This window comes from Callospermophilus lateralis, chromosome 9 (assembly GCF_048772815.1).
Source record: "Callospermophilus lateralis isolate mCalLat2 chromosome 9, mCalLat2.hap1, whole genome shotgun sequence".
In the NCBI taxonomy this organism is placed as follows: domain Eukaryota; kingdom Metazoa; phylum Chordata; class Mammalia; order Rodentia; family Sciuridae; genus Callospermophilus; species Callospermophilus lateralis.
This window is the reverse complement of record NC_135313.1, coordinates 312,364-336,725: the sequence shown is the minus strand read 5'-3', so window position 1 is coordinate 336,725 and position 24,362 is coordinate 312,364. Positions and strand designations below refer to the sequence as shown.

Here is a 24,362-nt window from a genome sequence, read left to right as displayed (position 1 = left end):
CAGAGCCCCCTATGTCTGCTGCCCATCACTCCCAGGGGAGGCCGTTGGTGTAGACGGGTTTGGAAAAGGGCTCTTCCCTGGTATTTAGGTGCATGCCAAGGAGTGCAGACCTGGGCAGCCACCATCGTGTCTGGAATCCACTCACACCCAGCAGCAAGTGGGGGAGGTACAGATTACCTGGGGCTGGAGCTGGGTGGAGGGAGGGGTCACGGCAACAAAAGCAAGCCTTATGGAGTATGAGTAAAACAGACACGATGCTGGCAGTCCCCGCAGGCCTGCCTCCCAGGGACCTGACTTGGGGGAAGAGGCCTAGACTCTTGATCCTGAAGGTGATGGAAATGACCTTGACTCTTTCTCTTTTTGGAGGCAGCGGGATGGGCTCAGCTGGTCCTCCTGCTGCAGCCTCAGAGGCTGGGACCCCAGTGTGGCCACTGCACCCAGGGCTGGGACCCTCCCCTTCACCTTTTGTCTACAATGCTGAGGGCTGCTCTGTTGAAGACTGTGGGTACTTCAGATGGTGTTTTAAAAAAAAAAAACAAAAAAACTGCAGGAAGACAGAAATGTGTCTATTCTGTAGGTTTTCTTTTGCAGGGCAGGGGATGGAACCCAGGGCGAGCTCCACCATGGAGCTCCATCCCAGCCCAAGAGAAAGTATTTAGGGAAAAGACTTTGTGAAGAAACTGCCAGCAGCAGATAGAAACGTGTGCAGTCTACACAGGAGGTGACATTCACAGTCCTCAGCCATAAAAATAAAGGCCTTTTATTTGGTTTCTCGACACCACTCCAGGAACATCTGGACAGCGCAGCCCCGACAGCCTGCAGCCATGCAGGGCCCGGGCTCTGGAGTGCTGGCTACAGTGTCACCTTCTTGTAGGTGACATGAAGATGCTGGGTCAGTGGCTGCGTGGTGGTTGCCATGGACACTGTCTGTTCAAGTTTGCCTTCAGAATTCAGCCTGAATTTTCGGGTAATCTGAGTAGAGAACAAAACAAGGTGCCTTAGTTTTATTTACAAAAGATCCACTCACCCAGGCCTCAAACCAGCGGGTGATGCTGGGCCCTGAGCCCCCGCAGGGCACGGAGGTCCTGGTTTCCCACCCTAGGCCTGCGCCCACAGGTGAAAGTGGAGCTGGCCACCTCAGGTTGAGATGTCACGTTCTCGGTCTCCACTCGGCACGTGCTTCCCTGCTGTGACCTCCACCTCCACCTGCAGCCTGGATTCAAGGCCAATGTGTCCTGGGGAAACCCCAGCCAGCACCTGTGCAGCCACTAGTCCATGAGAATCCCGATGAGGCTGTTTCCACGAGAAAGGAGCACGCAGTGATCAGGTGTCGGGTCCGAAGGTCCCGCCTGCCCCAGTGCTTGCTGACCCGGCAGGAGGCCGTCAGTGAAGACACACGGGCCCTTGTGACACACAGCCCCAGCCATGCTGCTACTCTGTGCCTCACCAACACTCTTGTAGGGTTGGGGTTAGCTGGAGAAATCTACCTACACCTGCAGCCCCAGACCAGCCTAGAACTCAGCTCCGTCTCAAAGTAAAAAGGGCTGGGGTATGGCCTGGTGGCAGAGCACCTGCCTAGCATGCCCCAGTGCCAATCAATCAATCAATCAACAAGGGCACCAGAGAAATACTAGGCATCCAGGACAAGGCCCAGAGAGAAGAAATCTATAAAAAAAAGTCAGTGAAGTAAATGATTTTAACAAGGTTATGTGATACGAGAATATTTTAAGAGTTCATTGTTATTTCTACATACTAGCAAAAAAAATTGGAAAATTAAAAAAAGTCATTTATAACAGCAGCCAAAACCACAAAATCCTTAGTGACAAATTCTACAAAAGATGTATAATACCAACACATTGCACAGGGTCATGAAATCTGGGACAGGAGAGACCTAGACCTGTCAGGGTGCAGTGCCACGGACGTCCCTGGCCTCATGAGGGTCTACAGACCATCTCCTCTCACTGCAGGCCTCTGTGTCCATGGGTGACAGCCCACAGGGCTGGAGGCTGCAGCTGCCCCTTCTGCTCTGCTATTGGGGGCACACACCACACACCACAGCACGACCAGACTGACCACAGACTGCACCGAGGGCTCAGGTGCCCCCTTGCACATTCAGCTGGAAATTCCAGTGACCCAAACAAATGCTCCTTTGGAAACTAACAAGCTGGTTCTAACTAGGTCCTAGAGGAGTCAGATGAATTCTGGAGAAATGGAAATGCTGGGCCGTGAGTGTCAGTTAGTGTAATAGAAAGCACAGGTCCACCCAGCGTGGTGTCAGGAGGGAGACAAGTAGAGTCCAGTGTCCGCCCTGCACACGGGCAGACTCACAAACCTCGAGTGGAAGGCAGTCTTTGAGAAACAGAAATGGTGCTGGAGCCGGGGGGCTGATGGGGGAACCTGGCCCCCCCACATGATAGACCTCAAGCCAAACGAAAGGCCAAGAAGCCTCCTGAGGAGCGTGAGCTGTAAATCTCTCCAGCTTTTTTAAGTAAAAAATTCCGACAGGACACGGAAAACACTGACTACAAAACAAAGAACTGAAAACAGCACTAAAATGTTCTGTTCTTTCAAAAGCACTATTTAAGAAGGGGAGGGAAGGGCGCAGGAGTGGAGCACAGACCCAGAAGACCCTGAGAGCAGCAAGGTGCCGCTGGCCTGGCGCAGCAGAGGGCAGCAAGCACAATGCCACCTTGACTCAAAATGCGGTATGATATACGCAGGTGGACAGACAGAATGAGACCCTCATAGGAAACCAGAGAGGGCTGGGGCGGGGCTGGGTAGAAGAGTACCCAGGTTCCAACCCCAGCACCAAGACAATGGCCAGTCGGGTGCGGTGGCCACACCTGTGATCCCAGCGGCTCAGGAGGCTGTTGCGGGAGGATTGTAAATTTAAGGCCAGCCTCAGCAACTTAGCGAGGCCCTAAGCAACTTAGCAAGATCCTGTCTCTAAATAAAAAATAAAAAGGGCTGGTGTGTGTGTCAGTGGTTAAATACCCCTGAGTTCAACCCCAGCACACACACACACAAAAAAAATAAAATAAAATAAAAAGACCCAAAAGGTAGGCACCAGCACTAGCCCCACAGAACCTGTCCACACCCCCATCCCTTCGTCCCCAGCCTCCAGATGCACCCAGAGACAAGCACCCACACAAGAACTGCAGAGGAGCAGTGCAGCCCCAGGCCACGCTCCCCAGGGACCCCACACTTGTCTCCACTGGTCCCGCTGGGGAAAGAGCAGACACACACAGGTGGGCACTGTCTGGCCACTTGCCAGCCTTCCAGCAGGGGACATGTCCTACTGGGGACCCCATGGGCGTCTGAGGAGCAGACAGACTTCCTGTGAGGGCCCCGTTTTTCTGTCTGTCCACCAGCATGTAACATCCCGCACACAAGTGTGGACCGTATGTGACTGACTGCACGAGCACAGATTATCAAACAGTCAAAAGATGTATTCCACCAAGAAAACGGGGCAGATGACGGGTCCAGTGAGGGACAGAAGGGGCAGGGCGTGTGGGAGGGTCCTTGCAGGTGTGGGCAGCTGACCCCCCGGGAGGGCAGGCATCTCCCATGGCACACAGGCCCGTCAACGCAGCGGGGTCAGGGACTCCGAGGGAGGGTCTAGGTTCCACTGTGCGGCTTCCAGGAAGCAGAGCATGTGTTAGCAGAGAGACTGCTTCAGTAAGACACCAGCACAGGATCTAGGAGGGACAAGATGGCAACTTGAATCAGATAAAATTAAAAATTTGTTCTCAAAAGCAAGTTTAAAAAAGAAAAGTGATTCCGTCTGAAGAGGTACTGGTGACTGACAGAGGCAGGGTCCCCCCAAGGAGAGCTCCTGCTGGACACTGGGAAGAGTGGCTCTGGGTCCTGGGTCCTCTGGGTCCTCTCTGAACCTCGGGGGCAACGGGCAGCCCTGCTCTGGCCAGGCTGTTGCCAGGCCTGACAAGCTGCAGCACAAGGAGTCAGACAGCAGGACAGCACCAATGAGGGGGCGGCCAGACCTGGGGAGCAGTGCCCACAGGTGGCCTCCAGAGGCTGGGCTCCTTGGGATCTGCAGAGGGCACCGGGAGGCACCGCCCAACCTCCTGGACCTGGGTGGCAGCTGGGAACATGCAGCCCAGGAAGAGGAAGGCCCGACTCCCACCACCAATAGCACGACCCCAGCCTGCCCATCAGAGACGGACGGACCAACAGAAAGCTGCCTGCCCTGGACACACCTTGAGGACGTCAGACTTAGTGAGAGAAGCCAGACCCAAGAGCATGGCCCACAGATGAGCATCTGTCTGTCAAGGGCCAGGGAGGGTGGGGACCTGAGGGAACCAGTTGGTGGCACAGGGTCTCTTTTGGGATGTGAACATGCTGTAAGATCAACTGGTGATGGTTCCACGGCTCTGGGTCACTGAGGTCACAGATTGTACTCTTTAAGGGACTGACTGCTGCAGTATGTGGGTCATATCCTTGACATTCAGAGGGTGGGCATCAGTGCCTCAGAGCACCAGCCGGCCTTTGGCTAGGCCCAGAGCACAGGGCCATCAGGAGGAGATGCCCAGCCCTGAACCCGGCAGCTGGGTTGGCTTCCAGCAGCAGGACAGAGTCTCCTTCTTAGGAGTCCATGCAGAAACCCCTTCCTCCTGGGGTCTGCACTGACACACACACACTGGGAGGGTGCTGTGGGACCAGCCCCAACAACCCTAGGTATGCAGCCTGCAGTGTTCTACCCTGGCCTCACTCTTAGGGGGACTGGGGTGTGTTCTGTCGGAGAGCTGGTGCCTGTTTCCTTCAGACCTACCTGCCCCTGTCCCTTTCCTGTCTTCCTTGTGTCCCTTCTGTTGGGGGTGAGGGTGCCTTGGCTTCCTGTGCTACTCTGCTCAGTCCTACTCGTGAATCTGGCTGGGGTGGTCTTGGGACCCCCGCAACACATCATGCATCTGAAGAAACCTCAGAGAGGAAGTGCAGAATCAAAACAAAACAAAACATTATAAAGCAACTTGGGAGGAACAGAAGAATGGAGAAAGAAGAAAACGAAGACCACAACTAGCACCTCAGTGAGAAGCAAGTGTAGGGGCAGCGCCCGCAGCCCCAGCTCGTAGGGAGGCGGAGGCAGGAGGAGCATCCCAGGCCAGAGTTCAAGACCAGCTGGGGCAGCACAGTGAGACCCCATCTCAAAAAAGATGCTCTCAGAGGGGGCCCAGGAGAAGCTGCCGAGCCCACGGACGGAATCGCAGCAGTAGGTTTAAAAGGACACACGGGAACCGAAGGCAGCCGTGGAAAGGACGTCTACCAGCAAAACTCCAGATGCAGCACGGCAGCTGGGGACAAGGAAAGCTCCCTGAGAGCGGAGCAAAAGGACCAGATAGAGAAAGCAGAGGGTAACAGAGACCCCGCGAGAGGCGCTCCCGCCCTGCGACACCAGGCATCGCACTCTGACATGCAGAATCGGGCTTAGAGAACTGGCAGACGGTGGGGCTGACTTGGGAAAAGCACATAACAGCAGACTCAAGGGCCCTCTTTAGTCTGGGCGTGAGGCCGCAGCACACGTGGCCCAGGAGACTAGGGGTGCTCGGCATGAGGGTGAGGGGCACAACCTTCTTGTCCAAGCCGTGTCTGTGAGGTTCACCAGCAGGACATTCACCAGGAGCAGACAATACACTGTCAACACAGACGGCCCCCTGAGCTTCAGGAAATACAGTGGGGCGGTGGGGCCTGCTGAGCATGTGATTCCTACCACAGGACAAGGCGTAGAAGAGGACAGTGTGGGAGTCCTGCAGCTAGGAGGGAGGCTCTGGACCCAGCAGGGGACACATGTGCCAGTGGGCTCAGCAAGGTCACTTACCCACTGCGCATTTGGCTGTGAAGGAATTCCAGGCTGGTGTGGTGGCACATGCCTGTAATCCCAGGGACTGGGACCTGCTGTAACATCCTGCCAGCCCCCACCAGCCCTCAGGCTAATTTGCATTTCGATGTGATCTTGATGCTTAAGAACAATAAGAAACTTGTGGACAGAGGCATGTGGGAACCTCCTGCAGACACGGAGGGGCACAGGAGTCCTGAGCCCCTGCACCAGGGGCTGGCATGCCTCTCTGCTCAGTCCCCTTTGGCGTCAGGAAGGGACCCTGCTTACCCCCTGGGGTGCCAGAACTGCATCACCAGAGCACACACGTCTGGGAGGTCGGGGTTTGACTGTGCAGGAGCAGTGGGAGCACAGGAGAACCTGGCAAGAACCCAGGCCCTGACAAGGAAGGGAACTCAGGGAGGGCTGCAGGGGAGCTTCCGCCACCATCCAGCCAGACAGAGCAGAGCCCAGACAGAGCAGAGCCCAGACAGAGCAGAGCCCAGGCAGAGCAGAGCCCAGGCAGAGCAGAGCCCAGGCAGAGCCGCCCAGGCAGAGCAGAGCCCAGGCAGAGCAGAGCCGCCCAGGCAGAGCCCTAGGCAAAGCGGAGGCAACACACCAGCAGAGTTGCTGCGGCCCCACCAGGAGGCGAGCCCTCTCCCTCCAATGCTGGGCTCAAAAGTGAACAGTGCTGTCACACTCAAAGGGACTGGGGACAGCAACACACAGGAAGAGTGCCCACGAGGAGGGGCAGGCCAACCTCCACCAAAACGTAGAGCACATGTGTCCTCTGACCCAGCAACACAAGGGTGATCACGAGGGGCAGCAGCCTGGACCACCAACCACCTACACACCAGATAGGGAGGAGTGAGAAGGCACAGAAGGTCGCCTGGGGGAGGCAACCCAGCCCCACACACACCACAGACCGCGGGAAAGGCGGACTTACCTGCTCCACGTGGGGCTCCTTGGCGAAGGAGATCCTGGCGATGGAGTGGGATGCGATGCACAGCTCCTGCCCATTCACCTCACCCTCCTCCACCTCCACGACGCCTGCAGGGGGTGGAGCTCAGCTGCAGCCTCCCCCTACCAGGAAGCTGTCTCTGAACACCCCCACCAAGAGGCTGGCCTCTGAACCCCCCCACCAGGAGGTTGGCCCCTGAGCCTTTTCTCCACTAGGAGGTTGGCCTCTGAGCCTCTCCCCCACTAGAAGGTTGGCCTCTGGGTCTTCCTCCCCTCACCAGGAGGCTGGCCTCTGAGCCTTCCAGTGCAAGGCCCCTCTGGCCTGCACATGGCCTTCCGGGTTTTGAATGTGTTAGGGCCCAGGACCAGTGCTTGGGGGGCTGGCTTCTACAGAGGTGCCCTGGACCCAGCCTTCCTACCAGAACCCCTGGCTGGAGCACTGTGTGGTGGACACACCCTCTGACTTCCTCAGTTGCCATTCCCACCAGTGCCTGGGCAGCTCCGCTCCAGGCTGGGTGCTTCCTGAACACCCAAATTGAGCAGCTTTTGGGCAAGTAGGTAAGGTCAACAGCTATGCAAGCTAAATGAGGGTAATTTCCTTTTCTTTTTTGGTACTGGAGATTGAATACCACAGCTTAAAACCTAAGTTGCTGAGGCTGGTCTTGAACTTCCGATCTCCTGCCTCAGGCTCCCGAGTCATAGGGATTTCAGGCATGGGCCAGGACACGTGGCAGTCTTCTAAGTAATGGTGTGGCTGGTGAACTACTTCAGAAGGAACTCATGCCGGGGCAAGCCTGCCTTCAGGAAAGGACCCTGCCACAAACCTGCCTGCCCTCGCGGAGCCCTGCTCCTCAGCTGGCACCTCCAGGCGGCAGCTCACATGTACACCATGCCTCCACTGTCCCCAAGCAAGGATGCTGGGGAGGGCATCTGCGAGCCCTGCCCGCCACGCCTCTGGCCAGCGAGCTCTGTGGCCCTGGCCCCTGCTCTGCTGGGTGTGGGCAGTACCTGTGTTCTGGGCACTGATGAAGGCCACCTTGTTGGTGTCGGGCTTGAGGCGGATAAAGCCACACTCTCTGTGCATGGGTTTGCGCGTGTCAGGGTGGAAGGAGTTGAACCTGGAGGGAAATCGAGATGTCAGGCAGGCACTGGGCTTGCCAGCGCCCACACCCAGATGTGAAGCCACCCCAGAGAGGCCATGGCCACAGCAGCCAGTCTCACCTGAGATGGAAGTGGCGCTTGGAATCTGCCACCTCTACCACTCAAGGACTTGGCTCTTTCATGTCCACCCCTGGTGCTCTGTTCCCCAAGCCTACTGGTCACCCACCTCCTGCACAGTGCTGCCCAAGCACCTATGGATGCTGGGGGCAGCTCCAGGACCTCCGTCTGTTGAGCTATACCTAGCCCAAGTCCAGTGGTTTGTACGGTAGAGACATAGCAGGCACTGGGCTGGGGCACGGTCCCTAGCCAGCATGTGCCCCTGTAGCAGGCCCAGGAGCACAAGGAAGAGGGTCCATGGCTCCCACGGGGCATGTGCCCACAGCCTGAAAACCACCTCCCTCTACATCTCCAGGGAGTCTGTGCACGACTCTCACAGGTGAACTTCTACCAGGTCAGGGTCAGCAGCTGCACCTTGCCTGGGGCCTCTGCTCAGAGAGAGGCATTGTTGAGTCTAGGGGACGTGCATGTCTAGCACTGTGTTCACACTAGATCCCATCCCATTGTTCTTTCATGCTAGTTACAAGGTGGACTCTCTAGCCCTCTGGCTGCAGGCCATAGCTTAAAGAGACTAATGACATGTGGGAGACCAACCTTACATGTGACTGAGTCACACTCCCCGGCAGGGTACTGAGGCGCTCAGTCACAGAAATGTGGCAGAGCTTTCCCCCCTCTTCTTGGGTTTGAGGGATGGTGTCTCATGCATGGGTATCTTGTTACAGCCCCATGGGTGGAGCTATGCTCACCTGCTCCTTTGTAATATAACCCCTTGCCCTGTTAGGATGGAATGTTCCATGGAAGTGCCTTGTGTGTGTCCCCTTCTCTTACTGTGCCATTGCGTGTGGCCTACCTAGATGTCATCAACCTACTGACAGTGGACATCATGAAGATAGATTTAGCCCCTTGAAACCTGACCCCTTGCCTCATTTGAATAGCTTTTCCTCAATAAAAGGGGTCAGCGCATGCTCTCTCTCTTTTCCTGGAGACCTTAAGGTCAGAGGAGCCGTCACAGTGACCCCAAAGAAAAAGGTATTTGTGTCTCTTGTGTGGTTTTACACAGCCTAGTTAACCAGTTTAACTAGAGTGACCCATGAGTGTTTCAGTCGCGAACGGAACCCAGCAATGACACTGGTCTGCATCACCTGTATCACCCAAAATCCCACTGTCCCCTGGTCTGTCCACCCTGTGTGAATGGCTGGCTGAGGGGACTGTGGAAGGTGGGCATGGCTGCCCTGGAAGGTGTGTCCTCCCTGTGCCCCACCCCCCATCTCTCTGCTTCTTGGTCACCCACCTCCTGCACAGTGCTGCCCAAGCACCCATGGGTGCTGGAGGCAGCTCCAGAACCTCCCTCTGCTGAGCTGTACCTAGCTCCATGGGAGCTTTCCTCATGAATACTGCCTCACCTCGGGCCCAGGAGAAGGCCATTTGTGGACCTGCCCTCCTCTAAGTGCCATGGGGTCTTCTGGTCACAGCGAGGCAAGGCTGACGCAGACACCCATTCTGGTTCTCAGATACCCACTCTGTTCATAGGCCCTGTCTGCTCAATCTAGAACACCACATCTGGGCACAGATGGTGCCTGTGTCCAGCTGCCTAGGAGGCCGAGGTAGGAGGATCCCTGAGCCCGGTGTGACCTTCTAAATCCCTCCAAGACTGGAGGTGTTACACAAATACAAGTGGAGCTCCTAAAATCTGAAACTCAAAACGGCATGACGTCAGGGCTCAGGAGTGCTTAACTTGTGGAGCACTCCAGATTTCTATTTCAAGATCAGCGTGTGCAACCGGAAGTCTGTGCACACGTGCCTAATCTAACACTATGCAGCTGGAACAGGTCTGGTCCTGAGCACCTCAGAAGAGGCCCAGTGCGCCAGGCCGACTCACTGCCACTGCCAACAGACAGCAGAGGCAGGAGGAGGTGCGCAGCTCCCTCCTCATTTCTGAGACCATGGGAGCACTCTGCCCCCAGAACAGAAGTGTTCTCCCAGTGAGTGTGTCATGGGACACAGCTGAGGACCTCAGGATCTCTGCTTTCCTGCAGGCAGAGACTCTGAGAACCACAGTACTAATAGATTCTTCGATCCTTAACTAGCTCATGGGTAAATATGAAGGAAAGCCACACCCCTTGTTCTCAGCAATACTGGGGTGACTAACTTCCACACGGGAATTCAGCTTGAAATCAGATTTAAACAAGCTCTTGCTCCATGCTTGGTTAACAAGCCTACGATTCTGTGGTCTGCCTAACATCTTTATATACGTGACGGGACCAGAGAGACCATCCCGCCACTCCTGCCTCGGCCACCAGGTTCCGGAAGCCAAGAGGCTACCAGGTTCTGCTGTACCTTCCTGCTGGTGTCTCTGTTTTGGATCAGCCCAGACTCAGGAGCCTATAGTGGAGGACTTACGAGAAGTTCAACATGGGTTGGCCCACATGGGAGATGTGCACCTCTTCCAGGTACTGGAAGGGCTGCAGGGTTGGAAAGGTCCCAGCTCCCGGAGGGTCAGACAGCCAGGTACCCAGCATCCAAGACAGCGGCTCCACCACTGGGTTCATCTTGGGAGGCTCTGAGGACAGAAGAACAGCAGAATAAGTGGCATCCTCCTATACACCTTGCTGGGCTTACAGGGAAAATGCACACATTGCCAAGAGCATGGCTCAGACAGGTACAGCTGAGCACCAGCACATGTCATGTGCAAGACCCATTGTCAGAACCTCTTGAGTGACCATAGAAAACAGAACCCAGAGGAGCCTGGGTGTCCAGGGAAGGGTCAGAGGCCCCCCAGGTTCCCAACAAGGGTGGATAGCAGCTCCCACACGGGATCAAGGACCCTGGGCAAGGACCTGGAGATGGAGCGCAGGGGTGAGAGGCCGGGCAGGGCAAGGTAAAGAGTACAGGGTGTGGGGCTGGAAGGTGAGGCTGACTAGCCTATGGAGCAGGCTCTAGGTCTTCCCCATTGTGCATCATCAAGCAGCACCTTAGCTGGGCTGAGAGGCTTGCGGGGGGGGGGGCAGAGATGGGATGGTGGTGGTGGGGACAGATTGGCTTCGAGTGACCCTAGGTCAGCTGGGTGAAGTGCCTCTATGTCCCCTACCTCTCACTGCCTGTTGGGGCTGCCTCCAGTGAGCCAGGACACTTTCCCCAGTGTGGACCCTGCCTTCCCAGGGCCTATGCTTGGAGGCTGGAACACAACACCAGGGAGCAGCAGAAATGTGGGGGCTGGGCTGACCCCACCCACCTACAGCCAAGGCAAGCACCTGTGATGTCCTCCAGGCCAGCTCTGCCAGGAGCCTTGAGTGGCAGTAGGGGAGGTAGAGGAAAGATAAACTTAGGATCCCCGGAGGTCAGAGCAGCAGCTATTGACAGCTTAGACGTGTGACACAGAGTGGCCCTGAGGGTTCTGGCCTGAGCCCCTGGACAATGAGCTGCCATCATGAATGCCAGAGATACAGACCGAGGACAGGCTGCAGGCCCAGCGCTGTCAACCAGCATCCGAGGCAGCCTGGGCCTGGTGTTCAGGCCAACATTTGTGGCTTTGAAGAAGCTCAATCCCGAGTTTCTCAGGCTCAGCACTGAGACGGAGTGTCCTCCTCACACCTCAGGCCTTCCAGGCTCTGGCCCATGAGTGCCACACATGGGGTGACTGTCAGAGCTGCTGTCACAGCCCACCCTGCCTCTGCACCAAGTAGGGCCCACTTCACGAGACCCTGTTCTGGACAGGCTGATGTCAAAGCCCTGCCTGTGGCTCTCACCAGCTGACCTGGCCCTGGGCTAGAGCCCAGGCAGGGGCCGGTTCAGGCCTGGCCAACTCAGCAGCCCGGGGTCAGGGGAATGGATGGGGGCTGTTCTGCCTGAGAATCAGTCCAGGGCTCCAGAATCTGACCTGCTGCTCCTCGACTGGTGATCTGCAGCCTCAACCCCCAACACACCCGAGCCTTCCAGGGAGGGAGGCACAGGTGCCCTGCTGTGGCCTTCTGCAGAGGTCAGCATGAGCTAGCAGCAACCATGTCCAGTACAGCGTGCCTGCCCTCTTAGGGAAAGTCCTGCATGTTCCTGACTGCTCAGGAAGTACCTGTCCAGCCCTGGTCACACACTTGACCCTGGCACACGAAAGCCAGTCCTGTGGACCAGCAGACCAGGGCCTGGGATGAGCCACAGCTGCCCCCTGGTGGGGAAATGCTCAGTGGCAGCAATAGAGCTGGATGCTACTCAGGAGGCAGGACTGGGGCCACTGGCCTGGAGGGACTACACCACTCAATAATGGGACATCTGAACCCACGCTTTTGGGGGCACAACTCTGCCCTCCCCAGACCCAGAAGCCACCCTCTCCCCAGGTAAGAAACCCACCCAGCTGCCCTCATTTCAGCCCCTCCAGAGAGGGCACACTCACACCTGACCCAGCACTAGGCAACAGGATACTTCTACCAGCAGGCACTGCAGCTGATCCGAGGAGGCCCGAAGGAGGCCTGTTCTTAAAGCCTGGAGGGCAGTCCTCAAAGACAGGGCGAGGGAGACAGAGAGCACGAGATGCACACTGGCTTTTGAAAACAGAGAGTGGGCAGGCGGCTGGGGAGCAGCCCTTGTGGCCCTCCAGGCTGCCAAGAAGAGAGGCCAGGGAGGCTCCATATCTGCTGAGGTGCAAGGTAAGCCACTGGCCACAGACACAGAGCTGTCCTGGGCCCTTGGAGCAATGGGTGTGCCACCCCTGGTTTGTCTATTCACATTCTGAGACGGGGTCTTGCTAAGTTTCCCCAGTTGGCCTCAGCCTCCAGAATCACTACAGGTGTACACGCCGAGTCTGGCTCACAGTGAAGAAAGACCATTCACCCTAAGTGCAGAACTCAGGGAAGAAAACACAGGCGAGCCACAGGCTAGGAGAAGACAGGGAAAGAGGAGGAAAACCAACATGAAACACCACCTATCAGGTCCCGGGACAGCACCCAGGAGAATTCAGAAACAGAAGGCAAACTGGCCCACAGTGGAGTGCAGAGCAGCAACCCTGCTCTTAGGCACAGGACAGAAGAACAAGAACCACGTTTCCTCACCACAGCCAGGAGCAAGAGCTCATCACAGCACAGGCAACTGTCTCCCTGCCTGACAAGAGGTGAGTGGACACGGTGTGCAGACAACACAGCCAGGCCACAGCAAGGAGCGAGATGCTGGGCAAGCAACCAGACCGAGCACACTCTGCACTGGCCGGGCTACACTGTGGGGGCATGGTGGGGCTTCTCCACACAGAAGACCCAAGGTGGACCCAGCCACACTGAGAGGCAGAGGCCACAGACCTAATGGTCCAACAGGGTGGCAGATGCCACGCACAGGCACCAGAAAGGTGTGGTCCACTGAGACATGCTCAATGCAAGACACATACTGGTGCTGGACAAGAGCCAGAAGAGCCCCCGCACCCAGGGCCTGGACCACTGGCAGTCACCTATGGAAGATAGGTCTTATAGCAGACAGCTGAAATCAGTCTCCCATCTATGCTGAAGGGCCACTGGGCATCCAGGGCCCAAGGGCCCAGTAACCAGGTGCCAGTGCCATGCCCAGACCGAGGCCAGGTACTGCTCCAATCTTCTGATTTTAGGAAAAGCCAGAAACATTGATTTTGGGATAAAATATTTCTAAAGAATATTTCCATACTAAAACAGAGCTCCTGCTGTGGTGTGGACCACACGCCCTTATCCCTGACTATCCTGTTCATGAGCCCGAGGAGCTTGGTCTCACGACACAGGCAGGTGAGGTGGCCTGGAGCCCCAGTCAGGGCCAGTAGTACCCACTGGCTGCAGTGTGGCCCATGTCAGATGCTGCCCCTCCCCACCCTCCTCCCTGGTAGGTAAGAAAGGTGGTGGTCACCCCAAAATCCCATGTCCTGACCAGTGGCTCCTGAGGATCGAGAGAAGCCTGCACTGCCCCAGCCATGTCTGAGAGGGTGGTGTTGAGTCGTGGAGGTACACAGGCAGTGGGTTCCAGGCAACAGCAGGCCTGTGCCCACCGTCACCCGCCCGTGCCTAGGGGTGCTGGCCCTGGAGGGAGGCGTTAGGTTACCAGTACTGTCATCCATCCAGCTGTTACCTATCCAACTGAGCAAGTGTGACAGATCCCAGCACTTGCCAGGGGATACCTATGAAAACCTGGCAGCGGCAGCTGGGGAGAACACTCAGTCTGGACGATCTCAGCTGGGATTCTGTGCCTTGTGCCCCTAGAGGCAGACTTGTCTATAATACTCTGGTCTAGAAGGGAAAAGAGCCCAGGAGTTTCTGCTGCAGCCCTCCTAAGTGCTAGGCAAAAGCTCACAAGAGGACTCGGCATACCCATGAGGTATCTTAGGGAGACGGAAGAGACGCAGAGCCTACAGAGGGTGGAGGGTAGTGGGCCTGGGAGGGAGGGGAACTGTGTGACACGGCCTGGGGATCTTGTGGGCATGGCGAGGCCTTAGCTGGGCAGGGCTGTCAGAAGCCAGGCTTCCCAGGCCTATAAGCTGCTTGGTGCCCAGTCAATCCACGGGGCTGGTGGAGTGAGGCAGGGCAGTGTACTGCCCCCTGGGTGAGAGCAGGGTTGCACTCTGTCCCTTCTGAGCTCTGTGACACCGGGTGGCCAGGTCTGAATGAGACCTTCTCAGATAGGGCTGTGCCTGGGGGCTCAGGTGGGGAGAAAACTGGAGGGGAGAGGTGGGAAGCTGCAGGTTGGAAGCCTGGGGCCAGCAGGACAGAATCAGAGCAAGGGGAACACTTGTACTGCGCCTTGATCAGGGAGGCTCCCAGAGGCAGGCCGTAGGAAAGTGACAGTGGCTGCCTGCACAGACTGGCAGCAGGAACAGGTGGGCAAGGTGCATACAGGGGGCACTGGCTGGAGACCCATGGCTGCAGCACCTGGACGTGGCCGATGGACAAGGCAGGCAGGCAAGGCTGAAGTCCAGAAGGCACAGGCTTCTCAGGGCCCTGAGGGTCGCAGTAGGACACTGCAGACCACGCCTCACCTTCATTGCCCTCCCAGCCTCTGCTCGTAATGGCCTTGATGTGGACACCAACAGAAGGCTGGGCGGGGACAGTCACACCTTGCCCAACAGTGCCCTGGACACCTGGGGCCTGGGTCCTTGGTCCCCTACCCACCCCTCACTTCCTGTGTCCTGGCCACTGCCCCTCAGCCTTGCTCTCAATGAGGCCTGGGTTGGTGGTGAGGACACTGGAGCCTGAAGTTTGTCGAACTGTGTGCTCGAGAGTTGTGAGCATGATCAGACTTGGTGAGAAAAATAAACTTTAAAATGAAACAGAAGTTGGGGCTGAGGCTGTAGTTCAGTGGTAAAGTGCTTGCCTCGCATGTGTGAGGCACTGGGTTCAATCCTCAAAACCACATAAAAATAAATAAAGATACTCTGTGTTCATCTACAACTAAATAAATATTTTTAAAAAAATGAAACAAAAGCATGATGAATGAGACCTAACGGATTTGCAACTTTTAACTCCTCAAATAAATCAGGCAGGCTTTTCTATGCATTTTTTTCTGATCTCATTTTTCTTCTATTAAAATCTAACCAAAATGCAAAAATAAAAATTTTAAATTTTGTACAAGAAATTTAAACTTTCATTTGCTAGCCCAAGACATTGAAAGCAGGCTTACCCATTCCCAAGTGTTTAGCACTCCAGCACACCAGCACACCAGCAAGGTTCCTCAAGGTTGTTTTCTGCCAACTACCAGGAAATGTCTGCACCTGGCTGTGGAGGCGCTGCGGGATGTGGGTGCTAGGTCCAGGAGCATTCTGGGAACTGTAGTTCACTCAGAAGATCACTTCTCACAGGAAGTGATGCACACAGGGCTGCAGAGCTGGAAGGAGCTTTGCAGGACAAGCCAGAGATTAGGTGTGCCATGTAGAGGAGGAAACTGGCCCCTCTGCCACCACCACTGGCCACAGCAAAGGGAGCTACCACGAGCCAGGCACATTACAGCCCCTCCACTCATCCTACACCCATCCTTCTGGTGGAACAGCACAGACAAGCCCTGGGCCTAGGGCAGAATCCTTCCTGGGGGGCCACTTCATATCACTCTGTGCTGGCGACCAGGTTGTCTCCCACTGTCACACAGGAAAATGGCACCGACGGCACAGTATGTCATGGAGGAAAATGCTGAGGCTGCGGGCCAGCATGGGCTGGACCAGGGAGAGGGGCTACCTTGTCAGGGCACCCAGGAGTAGGGGCTCTTTCCAAATGCTACCAAGGCCCTGGTTACCACCCATGAAATGGAGGGGCACACACAGATACAGAGAAAACCAGAATCCACGCGGGAAAATAGAACAAGTGTTTTTATAGCATTAAACAACACAAAAGGGTCCACATAATTATTATATGCAAACAACAGGTGTGACCATCTAGTTAGGCAAAAGACTCAAGAACAATTAGAACTATAAGAGAATCTGCTACAGTGACTAAGTTCTACATTAAGCAGCCTTTTCATATATTATCAACAACCAGACTAAAACCAATGGTGGGGGAGCTTCCAGTCTCAACTCCAGCAAGTAGTGCGTTCAACACACCCCATCTAACAAGAAAAACAAAAAAGGGACAAACGCCAAACAACCTCCTGTGGGCTCACAGGGAGGGAACAGAAATGGCCCCGAAACACGGAGCACCAGAGGAGGGGCCACAGACGGCCCCTAAACATGGAGAACCAGGGGAGGGGACACCGACAGCCCCTAGACATGTAGAACCAGAGGAGGGGCCACAAACGGCCCCTAGACATGGAGAACCAGAGGAGAAGCCAGACGGCCCCTAAACATGGAGAACCAGGGGAGGGGACACCGACAGCCCCTAGATATGTAGAACCAGAGGAGGGGCCACAAACGGCCCCTAGACATGGAGAACCAGGAGGGCCACAGACGGCCCTCCTAACACAGAACAACAGAGGAGTGGCCACAGACGGCTCCCCTAACATGGAGGGCCAAGTAGGAGCCACAGATGGCCCCTAACAAACCACAGCCAGGTCTGCTAACCTGGGCAGCAGCCCTAGGGCCCTAGTGCAGGGGCCCCATGGTGGCAGTGATGGGGGAGACTGAGTGCCTGCATTCAGGGGGGCTCTCCTGAGGCTGCAACCTGGCACCTGCCTCTGCAGGGCTCTTTCTCCAGCAAGCCTCACCTCAGGTCTCTGGCTGGGTGCTGCAGTCTTCAGACTGAGTTTGTGAAGCTGCGTCCAGCACGCTCTGTGCTATGCGAGAGAGCACACAGCCATGTAGGAGATGCCCAGGAGGATCCCAAGAAAGTGCTCAGATAAAGATGCTGCCGCAGAAAGGACTGCCCTTGGTGGTTCCTCAGGGCCGAGGGGGGGTCACCAGAAAGCTCGCCAACTGAAGGGCAGAGGAACATGGGGCACTACACAATCAGTCCAAGTCAGAGCACCAGCAAGCCCTGGGACAGTACCCAGAGCGCCTCACAAGAGCAGTGGGAATACCAGAAAGAGCAGGAAGGAGTACCAGAAGCACAGGGAGGAGCAATGGCTGAGGATCTCCCCAAACTAGCAGCAGACAGCAGACCACAGAGGCAGGGGAGGCAGAGAACACTGAGCACACTGGAAACCAGAACACCCCACACAGCACAGCACACTCCGACTACAAAAGCCCAGGGACAAGGAAGGTCTTGAAAGGAGCCAGGGGGAAGGCCTCACTCACGGAGCAAAAGCTTAGGGACAGAGCAACTTCCCAGGGCTGGAGGGGGCTCAGTGCCAGGAGGAGCAGTGGGCGGCCTGGTCGGAAACCTGTGGGGGATGGAGGGCAGGTGGGTGCTCTCCTCTCCTGCTGACACCAAGCTCGACTCACAGGGAGGCAGGGACGGGGTTCTGTCACAGGCCCGCGCTCCACTCTCCAACACCACAGTGCTATGAAAAGTGGCCTCATTGTGGATGTGAAGCACAAACTCCAGGACGGCCGCCAGAAGCCAGACTGGTGTGCTAACGAAGTGGGGACACAGGAAGCTGGAGGAGGAGCAGGGGGCGAGCTGGGGGAGGCCCACGCTGACCCAGCAGCTCCTGCGACTGCCCCAAGCACACCAGCTGAGAGACACCATCAAAAAAAAACAAGAGCACAGGGGCTAGGGGCGTGGCTCAGCAGTAGAGCACTTGCCTATGTGGGGGGGGGGGCGGGTTTAATCCTCAGCATAAATCAATAAGATAAAGGTATGTGTCCAACTACAACTAAAAATGAATATTTTAAATAAAAGCAGAGCACAAAAGGAAAAAAATTAAAACCTAAAAAAAAAAAAGGATAGGCATCAGAGCAGATTTAAAAATAAAATCCAATTATGTGCTATCCATAAGAAGCCTACCATAAATAGAGACACATGAAAAAGAGAAAGGTTTACATGCTAACGCAACCAGAGAAAGCAATTAATGCAGAAAAGACCACGGGTCCGCAAAGTCCTAGGGACCATGTACCCCCTGCTCCCAGGCACTCACAGAAAGAGCAGGCCTGTTGGGAAGGGTTCGCCCTCCCTCTTCTCAAGTTCACGGGGGCATTCACCAAGAGAGCCACATTCCAGGCCTAAGACACACCTAAACCTATGTAAAAGCAGAAATCATACACTGTGTGCTCTTGACATGATGGAGTGGAACTGGACATCTGGACCATGGAAGGAAACATGGGGGAGGATGCAGCATGTCCTGGCCCTCCCCACCTCCAGTGCTGGCCAGTATAGCAGCTCTCTGGACCGTTAGGGTCTGTACAGGGCCTCACTGTGTGGGCACTACTGATTCATCACTGGCCAATGGTGGTTAGTCTGTAGCCCACACCCAGGGCAGGGGTCAACGGGGCTTTCGGCTCCAACCCTCTAGTGACCATTACCACCCCCAGGAGTAGCCTTAGAAGCACAACTGAGGTGTGGTTGAAAGGGCTTCTGAAAAATAACAAAAGACACTCCTTTCAGCCACACTCAGGAGATGCAGAATCCTAAGACCACTGTGCCAGGAGTCAGGCAAGACCAAACTCTCAGTTCTCAAGTCATGGCACCACAGCGTTGGCCTGAGGACGGGGGAGCTTTCCTGCCAAGACTGGGCGCTGGGCAAGTCTGCTCCCTCTCACCACGGCTCACCACCACCCCGAAGGCCTCGCTGGTGCCACAGGAGCAAAAACAGAAATAAAGACATATAGTTTAGGAAGGAAAAAACAGAACTGTCTGTGGACAATAGGAATGCAGAAAAAGCTCAAGAATCCACAAAAAATTCCTGGAACTAACAGGAACTTTAGCAAGGCTGCAGAATATGCAGTTTACATACAAAAGATTGTTTGCTTTCCTGTATACTAGTAATAAGCAATTGGATCTTGAAACTAAAACACAACAAAATTAATATTTGCAACCAAAGTGGAAATATTTAGGTATAAATCTCACGAAATATGTATATATTTTGTTAAAAACTACAAAACTAATAAAAATGATGTTATATAAGAGTCTAATAAGTGGAAGTATCTCATGTTCATGAACTGAAAGACTCCACATGTTAAGATGTCAGTTGACTTGATTTACGGACTCAACAGACAAAACCAAAGCCCTAGGAAACCGCTTTCTAGATGGTACAGACTGACACTACAGGTAGAGGGAAAGGCAGGACACCTGGGGCAGCCCACAGTGCAGTGAAGAACAAGGTGGGCAGCTGCCCCACCGCAAGGCTCCCGGGAGGCTCCAGGAATCAGCCCAGCATGGAGCTGCCCGAGGAACTCACATCATCGCCTCTAGGTTCAGTCCCCAGTGACCCCAAAATAAATAAATAAATTCACAAACCAGAAGAACAGAAAAATAGATTTTTAAAAGATTAAACAATAAAAGGCAGACACAAATTCCAACATAATAGTAATCACAACTGCAAGGGATTACTCAATAAAAATGATGATTCTCAGACTGGATTTTTAAAAAGTTATCAAATAAAATGATAGGAAAAGACTGAAAATAAGGAGACAGGTAAGACTTCAAACCTAACAGAGGATTTTTCTGTGTTGCTAAGTTAGGAAAATACAAGTTAGGCATCTAACAACAAGGTCTTAAAACCTAAAGCAGAACTTGGCAGAGGCACAGGAAGAAAGGGCACCTCCAGAACCCCAGGAAAAGGCTGATCCCTCTGCAGAAACCCAGAAACTGAGTGCCTGACAGGAAGCCTGCAGAGAACAATGTAACCAGCTGGTAGAAAAGTGCATTCCAAGATCAGACCCTGTCTTAGCACAAAACCTCCAAAGATTTCAAAAATCAGATTGCTTTAAGAGACCACATCATTAAAACTTAAGCAATAAAATTAATAATTCCAAAAGATTAGCTGCAGCATGTACTGGAAACAAGTTCAGGAGCCCCGGAAACTCTCACCCCACCAGCATGGGGCAGGAAAGTGCTTACCATGTGCACGCCACAGGGAAAGGACACTATCCTTAACACATAAAACATTATACCTTGAAATCCACTTTGAAAGTACGTAAAACTAAAACAAGGTGAAAACAAACAGCCAATAAATATATGAAAACACAGGGAGAAACCTGTGCGCAATGGCCAAGAATGTAACATGGAAGAGTACAGACCAAGTTTTTAATACTAACAGAGACCAGAATCGGGAGGTAGGTGAACTAGGGAATTCTCAGCACTTCTTAGCCCATATTTCTGTAGTGTTTTAATTCTCACAGAACAGACTGTATCGTACTTGAATAGATGTTTCAACACTGAATAGATGTTTAAAGAAATGATTATGGGTGTTCAAAATGATTCAGCCTCAAGGACAACAGTGATGGAGGGTGTCCAGGGACATGAAGGACCCTGCATCTCTGTGAGCGCTCACTCACTCTGCTTCATCTCTGTGAGATCCCAACGTGCCTGGAGCTTGGCTCTGGGAGCAGGGACAGGGAGCAGACTTCTGGGGTCCACCAGAGGCCCCCTGTGCAGTGGTGTGCAGGCTGACCTTCAGTGAACTGCCCACACCACTTCCACACACCCAGGAGCAAGTGAGGTCAGCTATCTAATCTGAGTCCCCTGTCCACAAAGTGTGGCTACTATCAGGTCCCATCCCAGACCCAGGGAGTAGGTGACCCAGCCCTGCTGCAGGAAAACCACCTCATGGGGAGGGAGGGGACTCACACTCGGTACTGACCGCGGCTGGGGGGCAGCAGGCCGCTCAGGTAGGGGAAGCTCGCTCTCCTTAGCTGGTCCAGCTTCTCTCGCAGCTTGCGCACCTGGCTGTCGGAACGGCTGACCCTCTGCCGCAGGCTCTTGAGCTCGCCATTCTTCTTCTCCACTTGCTCCCGCAGGCAGCACACCTGGCTCTTGCTCTGACGGGCAGAGAAGCAGTAGGAGTGCAGCGAGTCGATGAGCTTGCAGGCCCCCGATGCAGACAAGATGACCTCGTTGATGGACATGGGGCTAGCATCGCTCTGCTGGCTCTGCACAGCCTCCGCAGCTGGCTTTGGGGTGACATCGGTGGGCGGGGCGGAGGGGCTCTGGGAAGGCTTCTGTGGCGTGGCAGTGAGCGAGGACCTCGGAGGGCTTTGGGCCACACTCTTGTCCGGCCCCAGGCTACTCCCACTGCAACTGGGCTCCACGTCTCTCTTCAGCCTCTTTCGGTCAATGGGCTCTCGGGGAACAGAAGGCCTCTCTCGAGTGTGTTTGGAGGAGAAACTGTAGGAATGCAGTGAGCCAATGAACCTGCAGGCCCCAGACCCTGGGGGAGTGAAATCTTCTGCGGATACCCCGCTCCGGTCTGCCCCGCCACCCTCGGCCCAGGCAGCGCCAGCATTCTGGCCCCTGGCTTCCTCTGCACATGCTCCTTCTTCTCCCTGGCTGCCTGCCCTGGTGGCCGATGGTCCATCTCCTGGGGTCTTCCCCAGACACTGCTGGGCCTGCTCCTGAATGCTGGGATCTGGGGGGGTCCTGGGTGTGGCATCACCCTGCAGAGTGGCTCGCTTCAGCTTGCGGGGCTCTGGCTGAGCCATCAGGGTTCCACTGGAGGAGGGAGAGGTGCTCACGGCCCCTCTCCCGGCTGCTGTGCTCCCGCGGCCCCTCATGGCCCCCGAGGCCTTGCTGGCGTCCTTTCTCCGAGTCCGGCCATGGCCTGCAGCCCCCCTCTTCTTCTCAGTCAGGTGGAAGATGGAGGGCACTGCTGTGGGCTTGAGCAGGCGGTGCTGGTCCTCCAGCCTTTTGGAGAAACTGTCTTTGGTGAAATGTTCACTACAGAGGAATGAATACTTAGTGGGGGTCCAGTTTTCCCTCTGAACAGCTTTTAACCACTGGATCAGGCGTTTTGAGTCCTTTAGGGGGAACCTGCGGGATAAATGATAAAAGTACTTATAAATAATTAAATGTCTCCCCCCCAAATTACCAATTATAAAATCAAAACAAGTGTTTTACAAACATGGAAACCTGCACTGACTTCATCTGCTTAAGAAATACTCCACGGGCTGGGACTGGGGCTCAGTGGTAGAACAGTCGCCTTGCATGTGTGAGGCACTGGGTTCAATCCTCAGCACCACATGAAAAAATAAAAGTATTGTGTCCATCTACAACTAAAAAAGAATAACTCCTCTACAGACTTAAGGAGCTGGGCATGGTGGCACTCACCTATAATCCCAGACACTTGACAGGCTGAGGCAGGAGATCATGAGTTCGAAGCAGCCTCAGCAACTTAGCAAGGCTCTAAGCAACTTAGACCCTGTCTCAAAATAAAAAAATAAAAAGGGCTGGGCATGTGGCTCTATGGTTAAATGCCCCTGGTTAACTTAAGGAACACTGTGTACTTACAAGTTACTACTAGAATAGGATAGGGAAAGCTCAACAGTCTACTCTTTGGGAGCCCACAGTCTATAGGGCAGAGAGGAAAAATTCATTGCTCCTCACAGGCTGTGACAGATGCCCTATGGGCACACAGGAAGCTCCAGCAATAAAGTACCAGGACAACTGGAAGTAGCTCTAAAAGCTGACCACTGACCAACCCTGCTGGTGTGCCTAGAAGGTAGACTATGGGCACTTAAACCAGGGAGGCTGATTCCTCTATTGAGAAGCCAGGCAGTGTTGGCTGCAGATATAGGGGCACAAGGCCAGAGAGTGAGCCTGGCATGGTGACTGCCCCAGCATGGACCCAGCTCTAGAGCAAGACTCAAAGGCTATATTTCTGTGCACTTCCACCAGCCAGGTGAGCGTAAGGATGTAAACAGTGAAATGAGCCGGTCACAGGACAAGTACTGCCTGTACTCACGATCCATGCTACAGATCCATACAGACACCAAGACACATACAGCAGGTACTGAGAGTACCCAAATTCCCAGAGCGGGCAGGTGGGAGGAGGAACGGGGAGTTAGCGTTTACGCAGTTTTAGCTTGATGGTGGAGATGACCGCATACAGTGTCAACGTATTTAGTGCCACTTAGAGGAACACTTAAAAATCGTTAGGACAGTAAACATTTTGTGCATCATGCCATAACTTTTAAAAATCAGAAAAAGAAAAATAAGGCAAGCTGTCCCGGGAGATGCCGGAAGGGACGGTAACCCAGACCCTCGACCCCACTTCATCGTGGCGCAGAGGCGCCCGCACGACCCCTCTCTGGGCTCCGTCCACCTGGGGTCCTCCAACCCACCTGAGGCTGCTGTGGGCCAGGACGGGCCGCAGCGGAAGGTGCGGACGTCGGGGCCACGTGACCTCCTAACCCCTCTCGGCGGAGGCCCCAGTGGGCCCGGCCCGCTGCGCCTCAGGCCGTTACGACCGCCCGCCGCCCGCTCGCCTGCTCGGCTCGGCTCGGCCTGCGCCGCCAACTTCTGGGGCACGTGCTCCGACGCGGACGGGTCCGGGGTCGCCGGTCTCCCCGGCCCGCGGCGGCTGCGAGCCTGGCGCCGCCGCCTCCCACCCCGCCCGGGCTGCACACGCCGAGCCAGTCCCCGAGGGTCGCGCAGGTCCCGGGCGCCGCGGCCGGGTGCAGCGAGGGCCTGCGGCGCGGAGCGGGACGCGGGCTGTAGACGCCGCGCGGCCTCGGCGGCCCTCGGCTCGCGGCGCCGGCCCAGGGACGGCGGCCGGGCCAAGGTCATGCGGTACCGCGCCCGCCGCCCGTCCTCCCGCGCCCGCCGCGCGGCCTCAGTTTCCCCGCGGGCCGGGCCGGGCCGGGGGCGTGGCGGGCCGAGCGGCGGGCCGCGTACCTGTGGAAGGAGACGGCGCGCTTTTCGCCCTTGCCCTGCCGGTTGGAGCAGTTCACGGCCGCGCAGCAGATCACCATCGCGGGCTCGACCCAGGGCGCCGCCAGGCTCCGGCCTCGCCGCCCGCCGCCCGGCCCGCCCCGAGGGAGTGCGGCGACACGGCCGGGACGTGGGCCGGCCGCGCCGTACGGCAAGATGGCGGCGCGCTTCGCCGGTCCGCCGCAATCGGCGGC

At 55.6% G+C, this 24,362-nt stretch overlaps 1 protein-coding gene across 4 annotated transcripts; it reads right to left on the bottom strand.

The window, feature by feature from the left end:
• Positions 1-737: 737 nt before the first annotated feature.
• Thap4 (THAP domain containing 4) lies at positions 738-24,362 on the bottom strand. 4 transcript variants are annotated; one of them, XM_076866148.2, is made up of 6 exons: positions 24,133-24,358; positions 21,104-22,269; positions 10,409-10,568; positions 7,799-7,908; positions 6,777-6,880; positions 738-972 (listed from the first exon to the last, which is right to left on the bottom strand). In XM_076866148.2, exons 1-6 carry the CDS (start codon positions 24,207-24,209, stop codon positions 853-855), a joined length of 1,737 nt encoding a protein of 578 aa, XP_076722263.1. In that variant the 5' UTR covers positions 24,210-24,358; the 3' UTR covers positions 738-852. The 4 variants fall into 4 exon arrangements, with proteins under 4 accessions (XP_076722263.1, XP_076722265.1, XP_076722266.1 ...); XM_076866150.2 differs by having other exon boundaries at positions 21,104-22,256; positions 24,133-24,202; XM_076866151.2 differs by lacking the exons at positions 21,104-22,269; positions 24,133-24,358 and adding an exon at positions 15,620-15,683.